General features: G+C 40.7%; 1 protein-coding gene and 1 long non-coding RNA gene across 2 annotated transcripts in view; one reads left to right on the forward strand and one right to left on the reverse strand.

Annotated features, from left to right (window-relative positions):
- Nucleotides 1-21025, forward strand: part of LOC138807895 (DNA repair protein RAD50) — a 70937-nt gene that overhangs the window by 29785 nt on the left and 20127 nt on the right. The window contains exons 11-21 of the mRNA XM_069993704.1: nucleotides 870-1027; nucleotides 3000-3175; nucleotides 3662-3899; nucleotides 7803-7992; nucleotides 8342-8468; nucleotides 8892-9085; nucleotides 12132-12242; nucleotides 13048-13140; nucleotides 13222-13335; nucleotides 16512-16639; nucleotides 19757-19981. Of these exons, the coding sequence (XP_069849805.1) occupies nucleotides 870-1027; nucleotides 3000-3175; nucleotides 3662-3899; nucleotides 7803-7992; nucleotides 8342-8468; nucleotides 8892-9085; nucleotides 12132-12242; nucleotides 13048-13140; nucleotides 13222-13335; nucleotides 16512-16639; nucleotides 19757-19981 (1754 nt within the window). The remainder of the gene's footprint in view (nucleotides 1-869; nucleotides 1028-2999; nucleotides 3176-3661; nucleotides 3900-7802; nucleotides 7993-8341; nucleotides 8469-8891; nucleotides 9086-12131; nucleotides 12243-13047; nucleotides 13141-13221; nucleotides 13336-16511; nucleotides 16640-19756; nucleotides 19982-21025) is intronic.
- LOC138807898 (uncharacterized) overlaps nucleotides 7508-21025 on the reverse strand; it is a 41553-nt gene continuing 28035 nt past the window's right edge. The window contains exons 2-3 of the long non-coding RNA XR_011366334.1: nucleotides 10687-10817; nucleotides 7508-7735 (exon numbers count right to left, since the gene is read on the reverse strand). This is a non-coding gene — a long non-coding RNA (uncharacterized lncRNA). The remainder of the gene's footprint in view (nucleotides 7736-10686; nucleotides 10818-21025) is intronic.

A 21025-nucleotide genomic window follows, 5' to 3' on the forward strand; every position in this document is an offset into this window, starting at 1 on the left:
CACAGCACCACTTCCAGTTTTTGAGTAGTTAATTGGAGATAAGAGTCTCATGGGGGGGCTGGGAAGGTGGCTCAGTGGTAGAGCGCTTGCCTTGCATGATGAGGCCATGGGTTCGATTCCTCAGCACTACATAAGCAAAAAGAAAAAAAGCCGGAAGTGGCACTGTGGCTCAAGTGGTAGAGGTCTAGCCTTGAGCTGAAGAGCTGAGGGACAGTGCCCAGGCCCCACAACCAAACCCCCCCCCCCCCCCACACACACACACCAAAAAAAAAAAAAAAAAGAATCTCATGGGGATTTTTCCGCCAAGGCTGGCTTTAAACCGTGATCCTCAGATTTCAGTCTCTTTAGTATCTAGGATTACAGGTATGAGCCACTGGTGGGTTTGAACTCTGGACCTAGGGTGCTGTCCCTCAGCTTTTCAGCTCAAGGCTAGCACTCTACCACTTGAGCCACAGCGCCACTTCCAGTTTTCTGGTGGTTTATTGGAGATCAGAGTTTCACAGACTTTCCTACCCAGGCTGGTTTTGAACCATGATCCTTAGATCTCAGCCTCCTGAGTAGCTAGGATTATAGGCATGAGCCACCAGCTCCTGGCTTGCTTTAACTTTTAAGATGCAAAAGTTTTTAATTTTTGTAGATTTAGGATTATTCTTTTGGCTTAAAAATAATGCCCTATGCCAACATGATAGATTTTTTTAAAAATTTCATCTTACATTTTCATAGTTTTTAAGTCAAGCATTTCAATTAGTGTGTGTGTGTGTGTGTGTGTGTGTGTGTGTGTGTGTGTGTGGTGAGAGAGAGAGAGAGAGAGATACAGGCTGTATTTTTACCATTATGTGTGTGGGGGGGTGTTGTTATTTTATCTATAGGCTGACAAAGATGAACAAATCAGAAAAATAAAATCTAGGCACAGTGATGAATTAACTGCACTGTTGGGGTATTTTCCTAACAAAAAACAACTTGAAGACTGGCTTCATAGTAAATCAAAGGAAATTAATCAGACCAGGAACAGACTTGCCAAATTGAAGTAAGTAGTTACACTGTTATCATGGTAAAGGAAATGTTACTTTATGTTTTCTTTGTAGCCTTAATTATGTTTAAGGTAGTTCATTGTACATATATGCATATAGTGTGCCTTCATCCGAGTCACCCCATCCGTCACTCCCTCATCCATCCTTCCCAAACCGATCTCAATAAACATTTCTGTATTTCCCACGTTCATAAAATATTTTGACCATATTCACCCTCTTTCACCTTTTCTCTTTGACCTCTGTTCTGTTTCTCTTCCACAAGTACCCATACCCCAGATAGTATGTTTCACCTTTTATTTTTGTTAGAATTTATATTAATCAAAGGGGCTTTATTGTGGCATTTCATATATGTATGTGCCATAGTTTAATCAGATTGATTCTCCTGTACTCTCACTTTCCCTAACTCCTTACCCCCAATGTTTGGTTTTGCCATCACCATAGATTCATATTTGTTTTATTTTTAATTGGTTTGAAACAAGTTTCTTTTGTGAAATATTGTCTTATTATTGACCTATTGTTTGCATTTTAAGTTAAATTGTAATTAGTAAGTGGTGGAGCCTCCTAGCCCTTAAAAGTTTGTAGATTTAAGATGTTTAATTTTTTAAAATTTTTGTGACTAAAGTATTTAAAATGTGATTAGTATATTCAGAGGTTGACTTAGACTAATGGTTTTTGTCTAAAAATTTCAGATTTTGAAAAGGATAGTGGATTTGACTGTGGCTGCTTTAATTTGTGGGGGTATTTTTGTTTTTGTGTTTTGAGACCACACCTAAGGTGCTGGTGCCTCACATCTGTAACCCTAGCTGTACTCAAGAGGCTAAGATCTGAAGATCCCAGTTCAAAGCCAGCCTGGGCAGGAAAGTCTGTGATACTCTGATCTCCAGTTAACCACAAAAATTCAGAAGTGCAACTGTGGCTCAAGTGGCAGAGCAGTAGCTTTGGGCAAAAATACTCAGGTAACAGCTTCTAGGCCATGAGTTCAAGCCCCAGGACTGGGCATCCTATTCTTTTGACATTTGTTTGATTATAGTTGTTTGTTTGTCACCATATCCAGCTCAGATTTGTTTCTTGCAGGAAAAATCTGTTTTTGTTTTTGTCAGTTGCAAGACCTGAACTTGGGGCCTGAGCACTGTCTCTGGGCTTTCTTGCTCAAGGCTAGCTACCACTTTGAGCCACGGAGCCAAGTCTGATTTTTCAAGGCGAGTGCTCTTAGCACTTGAACCACAGCATCACTTTCGGGTATTCTGGTGCTTAATTGGAGATAAGAGTCTCACCGGGACTTTTCTTCCCAGACTGGCCACAAATCTATCTTCAGATTTCAGTTTCCTGAGTAGCTAGGAGTATAGGCATGTGCCACTGGTACTTGGCTGGAAGATTTTTTAGGGAATACAGTATTAGAGTTTGAAGTTCAGGAAACTGGGAGTTATATAACGGAAATTCAATCATTATTATATGTCATGTCACTTTGAGAGTCACACAGAGAAGAGAAAGGAGTTAGACTCCTTGCAGTCACTAATGTTAAACATATTGGTAGTCTGGGAGTAGGTCAGGAGAAGGATTGGTAGTTAGTATCCAAGGGGTACATTATGGTTGGAAGTGTAGAGTATTGCAGTGACTTCTAAAGAAAGTATTTGGAGGACTGGGATGTGGCTCAAGGGCTCTGTTAGCAGAAAGTATCTAATTCTCAGTACCACTGAAAGGAAGGCAGGAAGTCGGAAGGCAGGAAGTCAGAAGGCAGGGAAGGAAAATTAATGACTAAATGAATTTGAGCTGGGGTTAAAGCTCAAATATAGTAATATGATTATCATGCTTGAAGCCCTTAGTGTAATCCCCAGAAAACAGACATACAGATTTAGAAGAGAATCTGGTCAGATCAAATCCTTAGGATTCGTTGACAGAATTTCTCTTATATCTGCCTATTCAAATTTATCTTAGGTTTTAAAATACCCATGTTTCTTTTTATTATAGCAAGGAACTAGCATCAGCTGAGCAAAATAAAAATCATATAAGTAATGAACTAAAAAGAAAAGAAGAGAAGTTGGGCAGTTATGAAGACAAGATGTTTGATGTTTGTGGTAGCCAAGATTTTGAAAGTGATTTAGACAGGCTTAAAGAGGAAATTGAAAAATCCTCCAAACAGCGAGGTAAGTTGCACTATCAAGAATTTTGACTCTTGAATTTCATTCACACGTAACTGTTAATGGAAGATTTTAAAACCTTGTTATAAAATGCAACTATATGGCTTGTGTTCACTTTGTAGTTGTGTAACACAGTGTTTCTCGGCAATTATTGAAACTTCCTAAGTTTATAGATGCATCCTCTATAAAATGAAAACAACTACCAACCAGGTATTAAAGAGAGGCAAATGATATTTTATGTGTAAGAAATGATATTTTATGTGTGTTTTTTGAAAACAGTGTCTAGATATAAAAAGCTGTCAATAAATGTCATGTTACACTTTCTGTATGTTACCAAAAAACAATTTTAAAAATCTGAATATCATGCTCTTTCCTTTGGATGACTTAAATATCAGATGATTTTATTTGTAATATATTTATAAAACAAGAATATATTGTTTGTGGAAGAAAATGTATACTTTTGTGACTGGAAGTTTTATTTTCTTAAAATAGCCATGCTGGCTGGAGCCACAGCAGTTTATTCCCAGTTCATTACTCAGCTGACAGATGAAAACCAGTCCTGCTGCCCTGTCTGTCAGAGAGTTTTTCAGACAGAGGCTGAACTACAAGATGTCATTAGTGATTTGCAGTCTAAGTTGCGACTTGCTCCAGATAAACTCAAGTCAACGGAATCAGAACTAAAGAAGAAAGAACGGCGTCGTGATGAAATGCTGGGGCTTGTGCCCATGAGGTAAGACTGGGGTTTCTGAAGTGCTCTGTGTGTGCGCGTGCGTGCGCCTGAGACTTGCTTTGAAGGCATAAATTATGACAGATTTAGAATTGTTCCTTGATATGTTTTCTAAATTCAACAAAAGTATGAAAAAAACTCTTCCAAAAGCATTTTAAAATATTTTTATGTCTTTCCTACTTCTAAAAAAAATGAGATAAGATGTGCTGCTTTGTGGCAGCCAGCTTCTTGTAGTCTCTTGGTAGTCCTGCCTCCTGGCGTTCACATAGTTGTTTTAGGAGTGGTTTGTGTAACTTCAAATAGAACAGAAGGGTTGGGAATGTGGCTTAGTGGTAGGGTGCTTGGCTAATATGCATGAAGCCCTGGGTTGGATTCCTCAGTACCACATAAACAGAAAAAGCCAGAAGTGACTCTGTGGCTCAAGTGGCAGAGGTGCTAGCACAGAGAATCTCAGGGACAGTGCCCAGGCCCTGAGTTCAAGCCCAGGACTGGCAAAAAAAAAAAAATAAAAAATAGGACAGAAGTGATTGCATGGCCTGTCCAAGATTAAGAAACCTTAGTATGCCATACTCTGAGCAATCCTGTGGAGAGTTTCATATAGGGAGAACCTGAGGCCTTTGAACAAGTGAGCTTGGAAGCAGATTTCATAGTCTTGAGATGACCTCAACCTCATTTGACAGCTGGACTGAAACTTCGTGAGAGATCTAGTGTCAGCGCACATCTCCAAATCTTAGTATCTGTGAGAAATAGTGCTTTCGTTCGAAGTTGTTTTGGGGTATCTTGTTATACAATAGATAACTAGTAAAAAGCATCAAGTAAAAATAAGATTATTGGGGCCACAGAGACTATGATGAGGAGATAGAGCAGCAGCTTGATAGTGGGGGGAAAAAGAGTAAGGTAATATCTTGAAAAGAAAAAGATCAAATCAAAGCTCATACTTGAAGTTGACAGTGCACACAGAAGAGTCCTCAAGTTTTTGGTTGTCATCTCTGTAACCTGCAGAGAGAGAGAAACTTATTTTGGTAGATGTGAACTTAGGACCTTGCTCTTGTTAGGTGAGCACTTTACCACTTGAGCCACCCCCATATACTTTTGCTTTTAATGTTTTTCAGTCTTGCAGGCTCTTGCAGTCTTATAGTTTTAACTCAGGGCTTTGGACTTGCTCAATTACTCTGCCACTTGAGTCTGTCTCCACCATATTTTTGCTTAGAGTCTTGATTTTGCCCAGGCTGGCTTGGACTCAGTCCTCGTATTTATAGCTGGGATGACAGGCACACCACATTGTCCCCAGCTTTTTTCTGTTGAGATGGAGTCTTTCAAACTTTTTTCCCCTGGCTGGCCTGAAACTACAATCCCCTATATTCCAGCTTCCCATGTAGCCATGATGACAGGCATACAACCACTGTGCCCAGGCATTGGTTGGGATGGCGTCTCTTGAACTTTTTGCTTGGGCTAGCCTTGAACTGTAATCTTTCAGTCTTAATCTCCCAAGTAGCTAGGACATCTGGGTCTTGCAGTTTTGCTTAGGTTAGCCTCAGACTACTATCGTCCTGCCTTGACCTCCCAAGCTACTTCAAGTAGCTGGGATTATGCATCTGACTTACTTTTGTGACAGTCTCACTGATACTGTTTGCCTAGGTTAGAATTGAACTATGGTTCTCCTTATGTTTCCCATGTAATAAATGTCACAAAAATGGGAAAACCAAAGAATCTTAATTGATCTCAGTAGCCAGTTCTCTGGAACAGATTTCTTTTTTTTTTTTTTTTTGGGTCCGGTCGTGGAGCCTGAACTCTGGCCTGGGCGCTGTCCCTCAGTTCTTCAGCTCAAGGCTAGCACTCTACCACTTGAGCCACAGCGCTACTTCCGGCTTTTTTCTTTTTTGCTTATGTGGTGCTGAGGAATCGAACCCAGGGCCTCGAGCATGCAAGGCAAGCGCTCTACCACTGAGCCACCTTCCCAGCCCCTGAGAGAGATTTCTTGACTCTTTTCTTTTCCCTTCCTTCCTTCCTTCCTTCCTTCCTCCCTCCGTCCCTCCCTCCCTCCCTCCCTTCTTCCCTCCGTTCCTCTCTCTCTCTCCTTTCTTTCTTTCTTTCTTTCTCTCTCTCTCTCTCTCTCTTCTTTCTTTTCTTTTTTTTTTTTTTTTTTTTTGATACCAGTACAGGGGATTGAACTTAGGAGCTCCTGGGTCTTGTCCCTTAGTTTTTTCATTCAAAGCTAGCACTCTCCACTTGAGCTCTAGCTCTGCTTGTGGTGTTTTTGTGGATAATTGCAGGTAAGAGTCTCATGGATATTTCTTCCTGGGCTAATTTGAACAGAGATTCTCAGATCTCAGCCTCCTAAGTAGCTAGGATCACAGGCATGAGCCACTGGCACTCAACTTGCTGTTTTTGAAAAAGAACAATATTTTAACATCTTAGAGTATTCATTCTAAAAGAAGGTATCAAAACCTATATACCGCAGTGGTGAAGGATATGTGTTTATGAGAATACATGATATGACTCAGCTGTCTCTAATGGCATGTGTGCACAATTTTTAAGCTGCTGCTGTAGCTTGGTTGTTCATCCCACATCCTACACTTAAGCTGGGTTTCTGGGGGATGGCAGCACTTCTCACAGTGGGGCCTATAGCCACTACCCATCTGCACAAACTTCTTTTTTTTTTTTTTTGTCGGTCATGGGGCTTGAACTCTGGGCCTGGGCACTGTCCTTCAGGTCTTCAGCTCAAGACCAGCGCTCTACCACTTGAGCTACAGCGCCACTTCCAGTTTTCTGGTGGTTTATTGGAGATAGGAGTCTCACGGTCTTTCCTGCCCGGGCTGGCTTTGAACCGTGATCCTCAGATCTCAGCCTCCTGAGTAGCTAGGATTACAGGCGTGAGCCACCAGCGCCCGGCTGCACAAACTTCTTATAGTTTCTCTTTTCCTCCCTTCCTTCCTTCCTTCCTTCCTTCCTTCCTTCCTTCCTTCCTTCCTTCCTTCTTTCCTTCCTTCCTTCCTTCTTTCCTTCCTTCTTTCTTTCCTTCCTTCCTTCCTTCCTTCCTTCCTTCCTTCCTTCCTTCCTTCCTTCCTTCCTTCCTTCCTTCCCTTCTTCCCTCTCTTCTTCCCTCTGTCTGTCTTTCTTCCTTTCTTTCTTTCATCGGTCGTGGGGCCTGAACTCTGGGCCTGGGCGCTGTCCCTCAGCTCTTCAGACTCTACCACTTGAGCCACAGTGCCATTTCTGCCTTTTTCTTTTTTATGTGGTGCTGAGAGATCAAACCCAGGGCCTCATGCATGCAAGGCAAGCACTCTACCACTGAGCCACCTTCCCAGGCCCTCTCTTTTCTTCCTCTTTCCCCTCTTAGAATCTTGTTGCTTTACCAGATTATTCTCATTCATAGAATTTAAATGGTAAATGTTCTCAATCCACCATTTTGCCCCCTCTCTGCTTTGATTGGCCCTTTATGAACCAGATGAGTATGATGAATATGTTCAGCCAACTGGTAGACTTCATTTCTCAGTTTGACAAACACCCCAGTAGTAATTATTCCAAAAAAAATTTGTCAATGGGTGCTAAAATCAGTGGGAAAAACTTTTAAGAAGCAGGATATTTATATGTTCTCAAGATACTTTTAATTATACAGAAATACAATAACTTTATTTTAAAAATGCCATTTTTGTGTGTGTGTTGGTTTTTTCTTGGAGATGATTGTACTATGGCTTGGAATCAAGACGTCACACTCTTGCTCCTCTTTCTGGCTCTCAGCAATATTCTTTCACTTTTTGTTGCTTAACTGGAGATGGATCTTGCAGACTTTTCTACTTGTGCTGGCTTTGAACTTCAGATCTCCAGGTCTCTGCCTCCTGAGTAGCAAAGATAACAGATGTCAACCACTGGCAAATAGATTGTTTTTATGTGTTTTCTCCAAAGGCAGAGCATAATTGATTTGAAGGAGAAGGAAATACCAGAATTAAGAAACAGACTTCAGAATGTCAATAGAGACATACAGCGCCTAAAGAATGATATAGAAGAGCAAGAAACTCTTTTGGGTACAATAATACCTGAAGAAGAAAGTGCTAAAGTATGTTTAACAGATGTTACAATCATGGAGAGGTTCCAGGTAAGTTTATTTTAAAGCAGAAGAAAATTGGCTTAGTCATTTTATCTTTGTTTACCTTGTTAGAGTTTCACTTTAAGCAAAGGTAATACAGTAGGTTTCTTTTTTTTTTTTAATTTAATTTTATTTGTGAACATACTGTACAGAGGAGTTACAATTACATGGGCAGGATAATGCGTACATTTCTTACCAAGCATTGCAGCCTCCTCCTTTGTTTATCTTTCACATCCCTTCCCAGCCTCCCCCCTCCCCCCCAATCCCAATCCTTCTCCTTCCCCCCCTTCCCCCCCCACAGTAGGTTTCTTAGATAAAATAACTTCTATTTTTTTCCTCCTTTTTTTTTAATGTTAAGATGGAACTAAAAGATGTTGAAAGAAAAATTGCACAACAAGCAGCTAAGCTACAAGGAATAGACTTGGATCGAACTGTTCAACAAGTAAACCAAGAAAAACAAGAAAAACAACACAAATTAGATACAGGTAGTATAGTCTTTTTCCTTTTTATCAATAAAGATTTCAACATTGCCAGTACATGCTTTTTATAGTGAATTTCATGCATAATTCATGAACAAAAAGCTTTCTTTCTTCCAGCCCCAGTATATTCTTTCTCCTCCCTCAAAAGCATTTCTACTCCTTTTTTTTTTTTTACTTTGTGCACAGCAGATATATGGGATGTTTGGAGACATTGCAGATGAGTTCTTTCTCAGTCATACCTACTTTCCCAGTGATTGGCTAGGAAGGTCCAGCAAGCCTGGTGGGACTGGAGGGGTTCTAGTCCCACTCTTGTGGGCCCACTGAAATTTAGCCTTCATGAGTTTCATAGCTCTGTAAAACTTAACTGGGCAATTCCGGGCATCCTTAGTGTTTCCTTAGATTAATCCCTATGTCTATATTTTTGTGTAGTTTCCAGTAAGATTGAATTGAATCGTAAACTCATACAGGACCAGCAAGAACAAATTCAACACCTAAAAAGTATGACAAATGAGCTTAAGTCAGAAAAACTTCAGATAGCCACTAATTTACAACGTCGTCAGCAACTGGAAGAGCAGACGGTGGAATTATCCACTGAAGTTCAATCTTTACACAGAGAAATCAAGGTAAAAATACTCTAATCATATGTTTGTTTTTTAAGTGGTTCATATACATGAAATCTTCTTAACTGATGTGGCCATTATTGTGAGGATCAAATGAAAATAGTTTAATCTTTTGTGTGGTTTCTGAGTAACAGAATGTGTACTAGTAAGTAAAGAATTTGAAAGGAGGATCTTGGCTATGGTAAAGAACCAAGTGCCTGGCTAAGTAGTGAACTTCATATTATTGGAGGTGTCTGGTGGGGGGTAGATAACCATATAAGTGTTCTACTCCTGGGGCTGAGAAGGTGGCTCAGTGGTAGAGCTCTTGCCTTGCCTTGCATGCTCAAGGCCCTGGGTTCGATTCCTCAGCACCACATAAGCAAAAAGAAAAAAGCCGGAAGTGGCACTGTGGCTCAAGTAGTAGAGCGCTAGCCATGAGCTGAAGAGCTCAGACCCAGACCCAGAGTTCAGGCCCCACGACAGGACCAAAAATAAATAAATTAAAAAAAAAGTATTCTACTCCTGTAGATGGTTTGTGTTATCTGCAATTACTGTGTTCAGTGGGCTCTCAGTGTCACAGAACTCTTTCCTCTTGATTCCAGATGTTTTCTCAGACTCTTACCAGGACAGCAAGCAGGCCTTAGTTGCCACATGTACTGGAATGCATTTTGAGAGGTCACATCTAAAATTCATTAAATTTAAGACTCATCCAATTAAACTTATGAAGTGTTTTAACCCAAGTTTTCATGATTATACTCATTCAGTAAGAACTAAATACATTTCCAAGCCTAGTTAATTACTGTACGTTTCCTTCCTTCCTTCCTTCCTTGCTTCTTTCTTTCTTTTCTTTCTTTCTTTCTTTCTTTTTCTTTCCTTCTGTCTGTCTGTCTGTCTTTCCTTTCTTTCTTCCCTTCCTTTCTTTCCCTCCCTCCCTCCTTCCCTCCCTCCCTGCTTGCTTGCTTGCCTGCCTGCCTTTCTTCCTTCCTCTTTCTTTCTTTCTTTCTTTCTTTCTTTCTTTCTTTCTTTCTTTCTTTCTTTCTTTCTCTCTCTCTCTTTCTTTCTTTCTTTCTTTCTTTCTTTCTCTCTTTCTTCTCTCTCTCTTTCTTTCTTTCTTTCTTTCTTTCTTTCTTTCTTTCTTTCTTTCTTTCTTTCTTTCTTTCTTTCTTTCTTTCTTTCCTTTCTTTCTTTCTTTCTTTCCTGTCCTGGAGCTTCTTGAACTCAGGGCCTGGTGCTCTTTCTGAGGTTCTTTTGCTCAAGGCTAGTACTCTCCCATTTGAGCCACAGCATTACTTCAGGCTTTTTTGGTAATTTATTGGAGATAAGTGTCTCATAAACTTTCTTGCTTGGCCTGGCTTCAGCCCAAGATCTTCAGACCTCAACTTCCTGAGTAGCTATGTTTACAGGGATGAATCATGGGCATCCAGTGTATTTCAGGATCTTAAGGTGCTTGAGGATCATTGTTTTGAGCAAAAGATTTATACAAATGTCAAAGAGACATTACAAGCCTAAACAATGGGAACTGCTTCTCTGTAAAATAAATTAAAAGCCCCTTCCTTCCAGAATAGATGTGAATATACCCGTATCAACATACCAGTATTAATTACCTTAAAATACTGTTAACATACCAAGCTTAAGGACAGATATGTTGTTTTTCTTGTTTTTCCTGATTTACTTGTTGAACAGTTCGATCCAAGTCTATTCCTTGTAGTTTAGCTGTTTGTTATTCAGATTTTCTTTCAACATCTTTTAGTTCCATCTTGATAGAACATAAAAAAATTAGAAGAGGAAAAAATAGAAGTTATTTTATATAAGAAACCTCCTGTATTAACCTTCAGATGTGATTTTTTTAAGCTTGCTCCATCATATGCCCATCTGTAAGAGAATTCTGGATTGACTGAGCCTTCCTACCTATAATTTGATTGTATTAAACTCATGAAAATTCATACTCAACAGCACATAAGCCTAGACTTAGAATCAAATCAGAAATGGAGATAGTATTGTATAGTGATTAAGACAATGAAGACAAGCCGGGCGCTGGTGGCTCACGCCTGTAATCCTAGCTACTCAGGAGGCTGAGATCTGAGGATCGCGGTTCAAAGCCAGCCCGGGCAGGAGAGACCGTGAGACTCCTATCTCAAATAAACCACCAGAAAACCGGAAGTGGCGCTGTAGCTCAAGTGGTAGAGCGCTCGCCTTGAGCTGAAGAGCTGAAGGACAGCGCCCAGGCCCAGAGTTCAAGCCCCACGACCGACAAAAAAAAAAAAAAAAAAAAAAAAAGACAATGAAGACATAGCCGGGTGCTGGTGGCTCATGCCTGTAATCCTACCTATTCAGGAGGCTGAGATCTGAGGATCATGGTTCAAAGCCAGCCCAGGCAGGAAAGTCCGTGAGACTCTTATCTCCAATAAACCACTCGAAAACCAGAAGTGGCACTGTGGCTCAAGGGGTAGAGCGCTCACCTTGAGCTGAAGAGCACAGGGATAGCGCCCACTCCCAGAGTTCAAAGCCCCACGACCAACCAAAAAAAAAGACAATGAAGACATTGGACTATGTGCCAATGGCTCACACGCTTCTCAGGAGGCTGAGCTTTGAAGCCAGCCCAGTCAGAAAAGTCTTAGTAAAGATTCTGCCTCCAGTTAACCAGTAAAAAAGCCGGACTAGTGGTATGGCTTAAATAGTAGAGCACTATTCTTGAGCCTGAGTTTGAGCCCCCTGGTACTAACACACACACACACACAACACACACACACACACAACACACACACACACATACAACACACACACACACACACACACACACACACACGATAGTGAACTGTGGAGCTAGAGTGGTTAGAAGAACTGTGGAGCTAGAGTGGTTAGAATCTTGGTTTCTTCATTTACCATTGTATGACCTTAGAGAAGACTTGGTTCCTTTGAAATATGAGGATGAAAATAATAGGAGCTTGCTCACAGGATTGTCAAAATAAGTAGATGACTTAACTCTAAAGGCTGGCACATGAAATATGTGTGACACCTAAAATAAGATAGTGGAATATTATATAAAATTTGATGTATTTTCTATTTTTAGGATGCAAAGGAACAGATAAACCCTTTAGAAACCACATTGGAAAAATTCCAGCAAGAAAAAGAAGAAATAATCAACAAAAAATATTCCAGCAATAAAACAGCACAGGACAAAGTAAGATTTCACTTATGTATTTACTTATCAGGTATTAAGTTTATTTATATATCCCTCCCCCCCCCCCCCCCCCCCGTTTTTTTCCACTGTCATGGGGCTTGAACTCTGGGCCGAGGTGCTATCCTTGAGCTCTTTTGCTCAAGACTAGCGCTCTACCACTTTGAGCCAAGCACCACTTCCGGTTTCTGGTGTTTAATTGGAGATGAGTCTCACAGTTTGAACCATGATCTTCAGATCTCAGCCTCCTGAGTAGCTAGTATTTATTTCATATATAACTATATAGCTTGATGAAGTAAATAGCATTTTCAGACTAATATATATACTGTGTTTGTGTATGTTGGGGATAGAACCTAGGGCTAGGCAAGCACTGCACCTCAGTCCTTATGATATAATTTTGACATTGGAAGTTATTGTTAGATTAGGTAATAAACTTATGGACTGGGAATGTGGCTTAGTGGTAGAGTGCTTGCCTAGCACGCATGAAGCTCTGGGCTCAATCCCTAAGTGGTGCTGTGGCTCAAATGATAGAGTGCTAGCCTTAAGCAAAAGAAGCTTGGGGACAGTGTCCAGGCCCTGAGTTCAAGCCCTGGGACTGGTGAGAAAAAACAAAAACATATTGACCAATAATAGAAGGTAAGAATTGAAACTCCTCCCCTGCATGGTGATAGAGGGACTTATCTGAGATCACAACATTTGGTACTGGTGGAAACTGAAACTCCTTACTTTAGAATCCAGTGTTTCACTATTCTATACTATTACGTGTCCTGTTTTTACACTGTATACATTTATTAAATGTTTTTCACAGCTGAATGATATCAAAGAGAAGGTTAAAAATATTAATGGTTATATGAAAGACATTGAAAATTACATTCAAGATGGAAAAGATAACTATAAGGAGGTAACTTCAACTTATAAACTTGAAATTATTTATTTGGTCATATTTTTACTTCATGTGCTTAAAGAATTTGTTTTTTTGTAGCAAAAAGAAACTGAACTTAATAAGGTAATAGCTCAACTAAGTGAATGTGACAAACACAAAGAAAAGATAAGTAAAGAAATGGGAACAATGAGGCAAGACATTGATACACAGAAGGTAGGTCTTTTTATATTCAATGTACATACATGAAAATGGAATCACATAAGCGAGTGTATGGGTGAGGTTGGCAAGATGAGGAAGATGAATCATGATACTTATAAATTGACACATTGTACAACTACTTTAAAAATAAGTGAATCTTTTGCTCACAGCATCTGTAACATTCTTTTTTGTATTTCATTTATTTACTTATTTATTTATTTATTTGCCAGTTATGAGGCTTGAACTCAGGGCCTGGGTGCTGTCCCTGAGTCTCTTTGTGCTCAAAGTTAGCACTCTACCACTTGAGCTACAGCGCCACTTCTAGCTTTTTCTGTTTAGGTGGTACTGAGGAATTGAACTCAGGGCTTTCTGCATGCTAACTCTACCACTAAGCCACATTCCCAGCCGTATATTTCATTTTATTATAATAGATGGTATTATTAAGTCAGTGGAAATACAGAGAAAAGCAATTCCAGTAAAATTATTTTTCATTTTTATTTTTATTTATTTATTTTTTGCCGGTCATGGGGCCTGAACTCTGGGTCTGGGCGCTGTCCCTCAGCTCTTCAGCTCAAGGCTAGCGCTCTACCACTGGAGCCACAGCGCCACTTCTGGCCTTTTCTGTTTACGTGGTGCTGAGGAATCGAACCCAGGGCCTCATGCTTGCAAGGAATGCACTCTACAGCTGAGCTACCTTCCCAGCCCTTCATTTTGATTTTTAATACAAGGTCTATATGGTAAAAGTTTAAACATAAAGACATAAAATTAAGTATTCCTCTCCTTCTAGTTCCAGGTCTTAGTTCCTTGGTGTTATTACTATTAGAGAGAGAGAGAGAGAGAGAGAGAGAGAGAGAGAGAGAGAGAGAGAGAGAGAGAGAGAGTGTGTGTGTGTGTGTGTGTGTGTGTGTACATATGTACGTACCTATACTGGGGCTTTTCTTAACTCAAGGCTTGATTACTATCCCTGAGCTCTTTTGCTCAAGGCTAGTGGTCTACCACTTGAGCCATAACTCTATTTCTGGCTTTTTTGCTAGTTAATTGGAGATTAAGAGTCTTGTAGACTTTCCTGCTGAGATGGGCTTTGAACTTCAGTCCTCAGATCTTAGCTACCTGAGTAACTAGGATTATAGATGTGTGCCATTGGTGCCTGGTTCTTGTTCTTAAAAGATTTTTATTCATCAGCAGCAGATGGGGTAATAAGTTTATATTTGTGTGTATAACCTTTACAGATGGGATTATATCATGCATTGTTTTATAACTGTTTTCTGCTAGCATAATTGGATCTTACATATTGATTCACAAATGAATTGTGTTCCTATCTTTTTTGTTACATTTTTGATTTTTGACACAAGGTGTCACTGAGTAGCCCAGGATGGCCTCAAACTTATGATCCTCTTGCCTATAGTATCTCAAGTGCTAGGATTGCAGAGTTCACCATCATGTCCAGCTGCATTGTTACTGATTACAAAATATACCATTTTTTGTGTGTGTATGTACCATAACTTGCATTGTCTGGTTACATTGTATGGTAGTGAAAATCCTACATGTATCTGTATGTTTTCTTCTAATATATGTTTAGGTGGGATAAATGAATAAATCAAGAGATGGATTGAAGCCATATATTTACTTTTATCTGTAAGGGCTAGGTGCTGGTGGCTCATACTTATAATCCTAGCTATGTAGGAGGCTGAGATTTGAGGATCAAAATTGAAAATCAACCTAGGAAGAAAAGTCCAAGAGACTCTTAGCTCAAATTTGGCAAGTATTCTGCAAGGAAAATCTTCACTATAGTAAATCATTTTGCATTTGGTTTCCATATGACTTATTTTCTCTAAAGGAAGTCATTTCCATAATATAATTAAAATGTCAAGTTGCCTTTCACATGTATATATTCAGGTATGGGAGTTAATGTCTTTGTAACTACATCATTTTTCTGTTCTTAATGTTTTGAACAAAATTTACTATTTGCTTGGTTGTAAGCACTAGTTAAAACTCTTTAATCCAGGCACCAGTGGCTTATACCTATAATCCTATCTACTTGGAAGACTAGCAACAGGAAGATTACAATTCAAGGCCAGCTGGGTCCAAGCTTTGAGACCCCTTTACAATCCATAGTTAGACACAGGGATGTGTAGCTGTCATCACATGCTACACAAGAAGCTGAGATTGAAAGGACCGAGGTGCCAGACCAGTCTGGGTAGAAAAGTCTGATATTCCATCTCTGTGGAAGAGAAGTTGGACATAATAGTATATACCTATGATCCCAGCAATGATGGGAAACCTAAAAATAGGTGGACTGTGGTTCAGGCATGCTCTTGGGTAGAAAGGGAGACCTTATAATGAGTGGAAAACAGGGCTAGAAGCTTGGATCAGCATTATGCCAGCCTAGCAAGAATGAGTTTATATTCTACCACTATCAAAAGTAAAAGGTCTCTTTAAAAGGCTCTAGGGGTATAGCCTGAACTGTTTGCTCAGAATGGATTTGTTCTCCATCATACAAAAAACAAGCATAAAAAGATTCTTCGAAAACTAGCTAGATCAGCTTTTTGGTGAGTATATGGCTATACCACCAAGAAATTTTAAATATATAAATGATAGGTAAATTGACTCTTGGTCTGACCTAATTACATGCTGAATACCTTCATATGTTTATGTAACTATATTACAGAATATTTGGCTTAAGTGGTAAAGTACCAACTATGATCATGAGGCCCTGAGTTCCACACAAATATCTCAGAACTGGCCAGGTGCCAGAGGCTCACACCCGTAATCCTAGCTATATCAGGAGGCTGAGATCTGAGGATCACAGTTCAAAGGCATCTAGGCAGGAAAGTCCATGAGACTCTTAATCTCCAATTAACCACCAGAAAACTGGAAGTTGGAGCTATGGCTCAAGTGGTGGAGGGATAGCCTGAGCTGAAGAGCTGAGGGACAGCGCCCAGGCCCAGAGTTCAACCTCCATGACTGACCCCCCCCAAAAAAAAAAAAAAAATCTCAGAACTGGAGATGTGGCTCTTAGGCCCCTGGAATGGTACCAGGGGGAAGAATAGGCTGGAGATTTCTTCAGCAGCTGGCTTATTTTCCCTCTATCAAATTTAAATCTAAGGCAGAATTAGCACTAGTAGTTAATTGCCTGATGCAGATCTCTTGTTAATAACTTGGTTATTTTTGTTAATTGGTTTCATATTTAGATACAAGAAAGGTGGCTACAAGATAACCTTACCCTAAGAAAAAGAAATGAGGAACTGAAAGAGGTTGAAGAAGAAAGAAAACGACATTTGAAGGAAATGGGTCAAATGCAAGTCCTGCAGATGAGAAAGTATGTTTTTATAGTTTGGCAATTTTTTTTCCCCCACTATGGGCTAGTCCTGGAGCTTGAACACAAGGCCTGAGCACTGTCTCTGAGCTTTTATACTCAAGACTAGTGCTCTACAGCTTGAGCCTTAGCTCCATTTCTGGCTTTTTTGCTTGTTAACTGGAGATTGAGTCTCAGACTTTTCTACTCTGGTTGGCTTTGAACTGCAGTCCTCAGATCTCAGCCGCCTGAGAAGGTAGGATGACATATGTGAGCCATCAGCACCATTTATTTATTCTTAAGTCAGGGTTTCATCTTGTTTTCAAAAAAATTTTTATTTTTTGGTTTGGTCATGGAGCTTAAACTCTGGGTCTGGGCTCTGTCCCTGAGCCCTTCAGCTTAAGGCCAGCACTATGCACTTGAGCTATGGTACCACTTCTGGTTTTCTGATGGTTAATTGGAGATAAGAGTCTCACAGAGTTTCCTGCCTGGTCTGGCTTTGAACCATTATCCTCAGATCTCAGCCTTCTGAGTAGCTAGGATTATAGGCATGAGCCACCGGGGCTCGACTTCTTTTTAAAAATTTTTAAGGTTGCTATTATAAAGGTGATGTACAGAGGGGTTACAGTTAAGTCAGGTAAAGAGCATATTTCGTTTGGGACCGTTTCACCCCTTTTCTCAGGCTCTCTGCTTTTCCTTCCCATCCCCACCCACAAGGTATGTAGTTCATTTTCAACATCAGGGTCTCATAACCTAGGGTAGCCTTGAACTTATAGACCTCCCACCATCTGAGGGCTGGGATTACAGGCATATATTTTTATACCCAGCATAAAATAGTTTTTAGTTAAACATTCTTAATTTGAAGAAATTAAGTACCTGGTTTACAAAAGAATGAATGAACTCTGTGCCTGGATGCTGTTCCTGAGTTCTTCAGATCAAGGCTAGCGCTCTTACCACTTTTAGCCATAGCACCACTTCTGGTTTTCTGGTGGTTTATTGGAGCTAAAAAGACAGTCTGTTTTTACCAAAAAAATGTTTTATGGCCTTAAAATTGAAGAAATAGTATAGAATTGATAACATACTGTGGTGATGGGCAGTAATTACCTAATATTAAACATGCCAGGTCTTGAATCTTCTGCTGCACAGCATAGTGGTATTCAGCATAAAGTTTATGGCTATGAGCCATCCGGGGTCAGAGGCCTGAACAATCTACACTATTGCCAGTGGAGTTATTGGCAGCACAGTTTGTCAGTGGGGACTCATTCTAGATTGTCCCAGTTCTAATTTTGTGGATACCAGAGCATTGGGGGGAGGGGTAAGATTTGTCAGATTCTTCCTTCTCTTTTTTTTTTTTTTTTTTCCAGTACTAGAGTTTGAACTCAGGGCATTGTGCTTCCTCTTACTACTTGAGCCACTCCAGCCCTTTTTTTTTTTTTTTTTTTTTTTTTGGGTCCGGTCGTGGGGCCTTGAACTCTGGGCCTGGGCGCTGTCCCTCAGCTCTTCAGCTCAAGGTTAGCACTCTACCACTTGAGCTACAGCTCCACTTCCGGCTTTTTCTTTTTGCTTACGTGGTGCTGAGGAATCGAACCCAGGGCCTTGAGCATGCAAGGCAAGCGCTCTACCACTGAGCCACCTTCCCAGCCCCCACTCCAGCCCTTTTTGTTCTGGGTTTCAGAGGTAGGTTCTTGCTTCTTGCTCAGGTGCACTGGAGCGGTGATCCATTAGTTTGAGGCTCCCCCTCATACCCTGGATGACAGCCACCTGGACACTACACCTAGCTTCTTCCTTTGAGACAGAATGTCAGACTTTTCTGCCCAGGCTGACCTGAACTGAGATCCTCCTGTTGTCAGCCTTCCACAAAACTAACAGGCACTCTACTGTGTTTTGAAAAGGTAATCTTGTAAACTTTTCTGCCTGAGCTGACCTTGAACCAGAGTTCTCCCATTCTCAGCCTCCCAAGTAGCTAGAATTGCAGGGGTGAGTCATCGACACTTGGTTATTCACCTGGCTGGATTGTGCTTCATTTACTTACTGCCATCCTAATACAGAAGATAATTTGTTCCTTCCTAGTCCACCTTAGAGATGGCTTATGAATTCTGTGAGATCTTAGTACTGATAAAAGGGCTCTTTAGCCAGTGCATTAAAAATGAGCTATTCAGAAACTTATATGCAGCAAAAATTTGACAAGATTCATGTGTTTAGTAATGAAGCCTTACAAAGCAAGGAGAGAGTCTCATCATATACTGATAGATAAGGAGAATGGCACTTTAAAGAGATGAATGATACAGGCCTGGTATTCATGCCTATAATCCTAACTACTCCAGAGGCTGAGAACAGGAGGATCACTGTTCAAGGCCAGAGTTACTGAGCCAAGCACCAGTGGCTCAAGACTGTAATCTTAGCTACTCGGCTGAGATCTGAGGATTGCAGTTCAAAGCCAGCCTAGGCTAGAAAGTCTGTGAGATAGTTATTTCTGATTAACCACCAGAAAACTGAAAGTGGTGCTTTGGCTCAAGTAGTAGTAGAGCGCTTGCTTTGAGCTGAAGAGCTGAGGGACAGTGCCCAGGACCAGAGTTCAAGCCCCACAACCTACTCCTGCCTCCCCCTCCCCCAAATGTTATTGAGACCCTAACCCTACCCAGTGGAGGTAGAGGGAAAATTCTAAAGTTGATTACAGTATCTGTCTCAGGAGTTTGAGAGCAAAAGAATTGTGATCAGAGAGAAGCACATGCAAAAAGTCCATAAGACCCCATCTCAGCCAATAATGGTATGATAACATGGATGTGGAATGTGTAAGTCAAGATTATAGCCCAGGGCTGGGATGTAGCTCAGTGGCAAAGCGTTTGCCTAGCAAGTGCAATATCCTGGGTTCGATCCCCAGTACCAAAAAAAAAAAAAAAAAGAAAAGACAAAAAAAAATACAGTTAAAAAAAAGATTACAGCCCAGGCAAAAATCAAAACACTATTCAAATTATTACAATAGCAAAAAGAGCTGTAGGTGTGACTGGAGAGCTTGCCTAACGAAGCCCTGAGTTCAAACCTCAAGCCCCTTCCTACCCCTAAAAAGAGATCATGTGGTATTTCTGCTTTCGTTGGTTAAAAATTAGAGAGATCCTCATTGGTCATTTTTCTGTCTTCTAGGGAACATCAGCAGTTGGAAGATAACATAGACAGTATAAAAAGAAACCACAGTTTGGCCTTAGGGCGACAGAAAGGTTATGAAGAAGAAATTATTCATTTTAAGAAAGAACTTCGAGATCCTCAATTTCGGGATGCTGAGGAGAAGTATCGAGAAATGATGATTGTTATGAGAACAACAGAGCTTGTGAACAAGGATCTGGACATCTATTATAAAACTCTTGACCAGTAAGTATGAGACTGGAGATTTGATAGTAAATTGCTACTCATTACTAGTCATCTTTCTTTCTTTTCTTTTGGGTCCAGTCGTGGGGCCTGAACTCTGGGCCTGGGCGCTGTCCCTCAGCTCTTCAGCTTAAGGCTATCGCTCTACCACTTGAGCCACAGCGCCACTTCCGGCTTTTTTCTTTTTGCTTATGTGGTGCTGAGGAATCGAACCCAGGGCCTCAGGCATGCAAGGCAAGCGTTCTACCACTGAGCCACCTTCCCAGTCCCTCATCTTTCTTTTAATACATTTAATATATATACCATAGAATGTATATACCTAGGCATATACACAAAATGCTTATTCTTTGTTAGGCTTAAAGCATATTAAGATTGAGTACCAATGATACCACCTTCCCCCGACCAATCCCAGAAGTTTATCATTGTCATGGACAGGTATCACTAAGAGGCCCCTCCCTCCCTCCCTCCCTCCCTCCCTCCCTCCCTCCCTCCCTCCCTCCCTCCCTCCCTCCCTTCCTTCCTCCCTTCCTTCCTTCCTTTTTTGTCCTGGGGCTTGAACTCGGGCCTGGGCACTGTCACTAGCTCTCTAGCTCTCTACCATTTGAGTCATGGGTTTTCCTGCTGGGGCTGGCTTCAAACTACGATCCTCAGATCTCAGCCTCCTGAGTAGCTAGGATTGCAGGCGTGTGCCACTGGTTTCCTTTTTTTTTTTTTTTTTTAACCAGCTTTCAGGCATTCATTCCTTGTAACCAGTGGCAAAGATTTTTGCTTTCTCTGCTGCTTGAAAACTAGGTTTATTACATGTGTTTTGGTTTTTTAAGCTTTTAAGACATGGCACTATATTTCTAGTACTCTCCTAGGACGTGCTGTTTTGATTTGTCCATGCTGATTTTTACTATAGTTCATTTATTAGCATAGGTATACAGAATTGTACTGTGGCTGGGCACCAGTGGCTCACGCCTGTAATCCTAGCCACTCAGGAGGCTGCGATCTGAGGATCACGGTTCAAAGCCAGCCTGGGTAGGAATGTCAAGGAAACTCTTATCT

The sequence above is a fragment of the Dipodomys merriami genome, unplaced genomic scaffold (assembly GCF_024711535.1).
Source record: "Dipodomys merriami isolate MVZ:Mamm:240054 unplaced genomic scaffold, mDipMer1.0.p SCAF_44, whole genome shotgun sequence".
NCBI classification, from domain to species: domain Eukaryota; kingdom Metazoa; phylum Chordata; class Mammalia; order Rodentia; family Heteromyidae; genus Dipodomys; species Dipodomys merriami.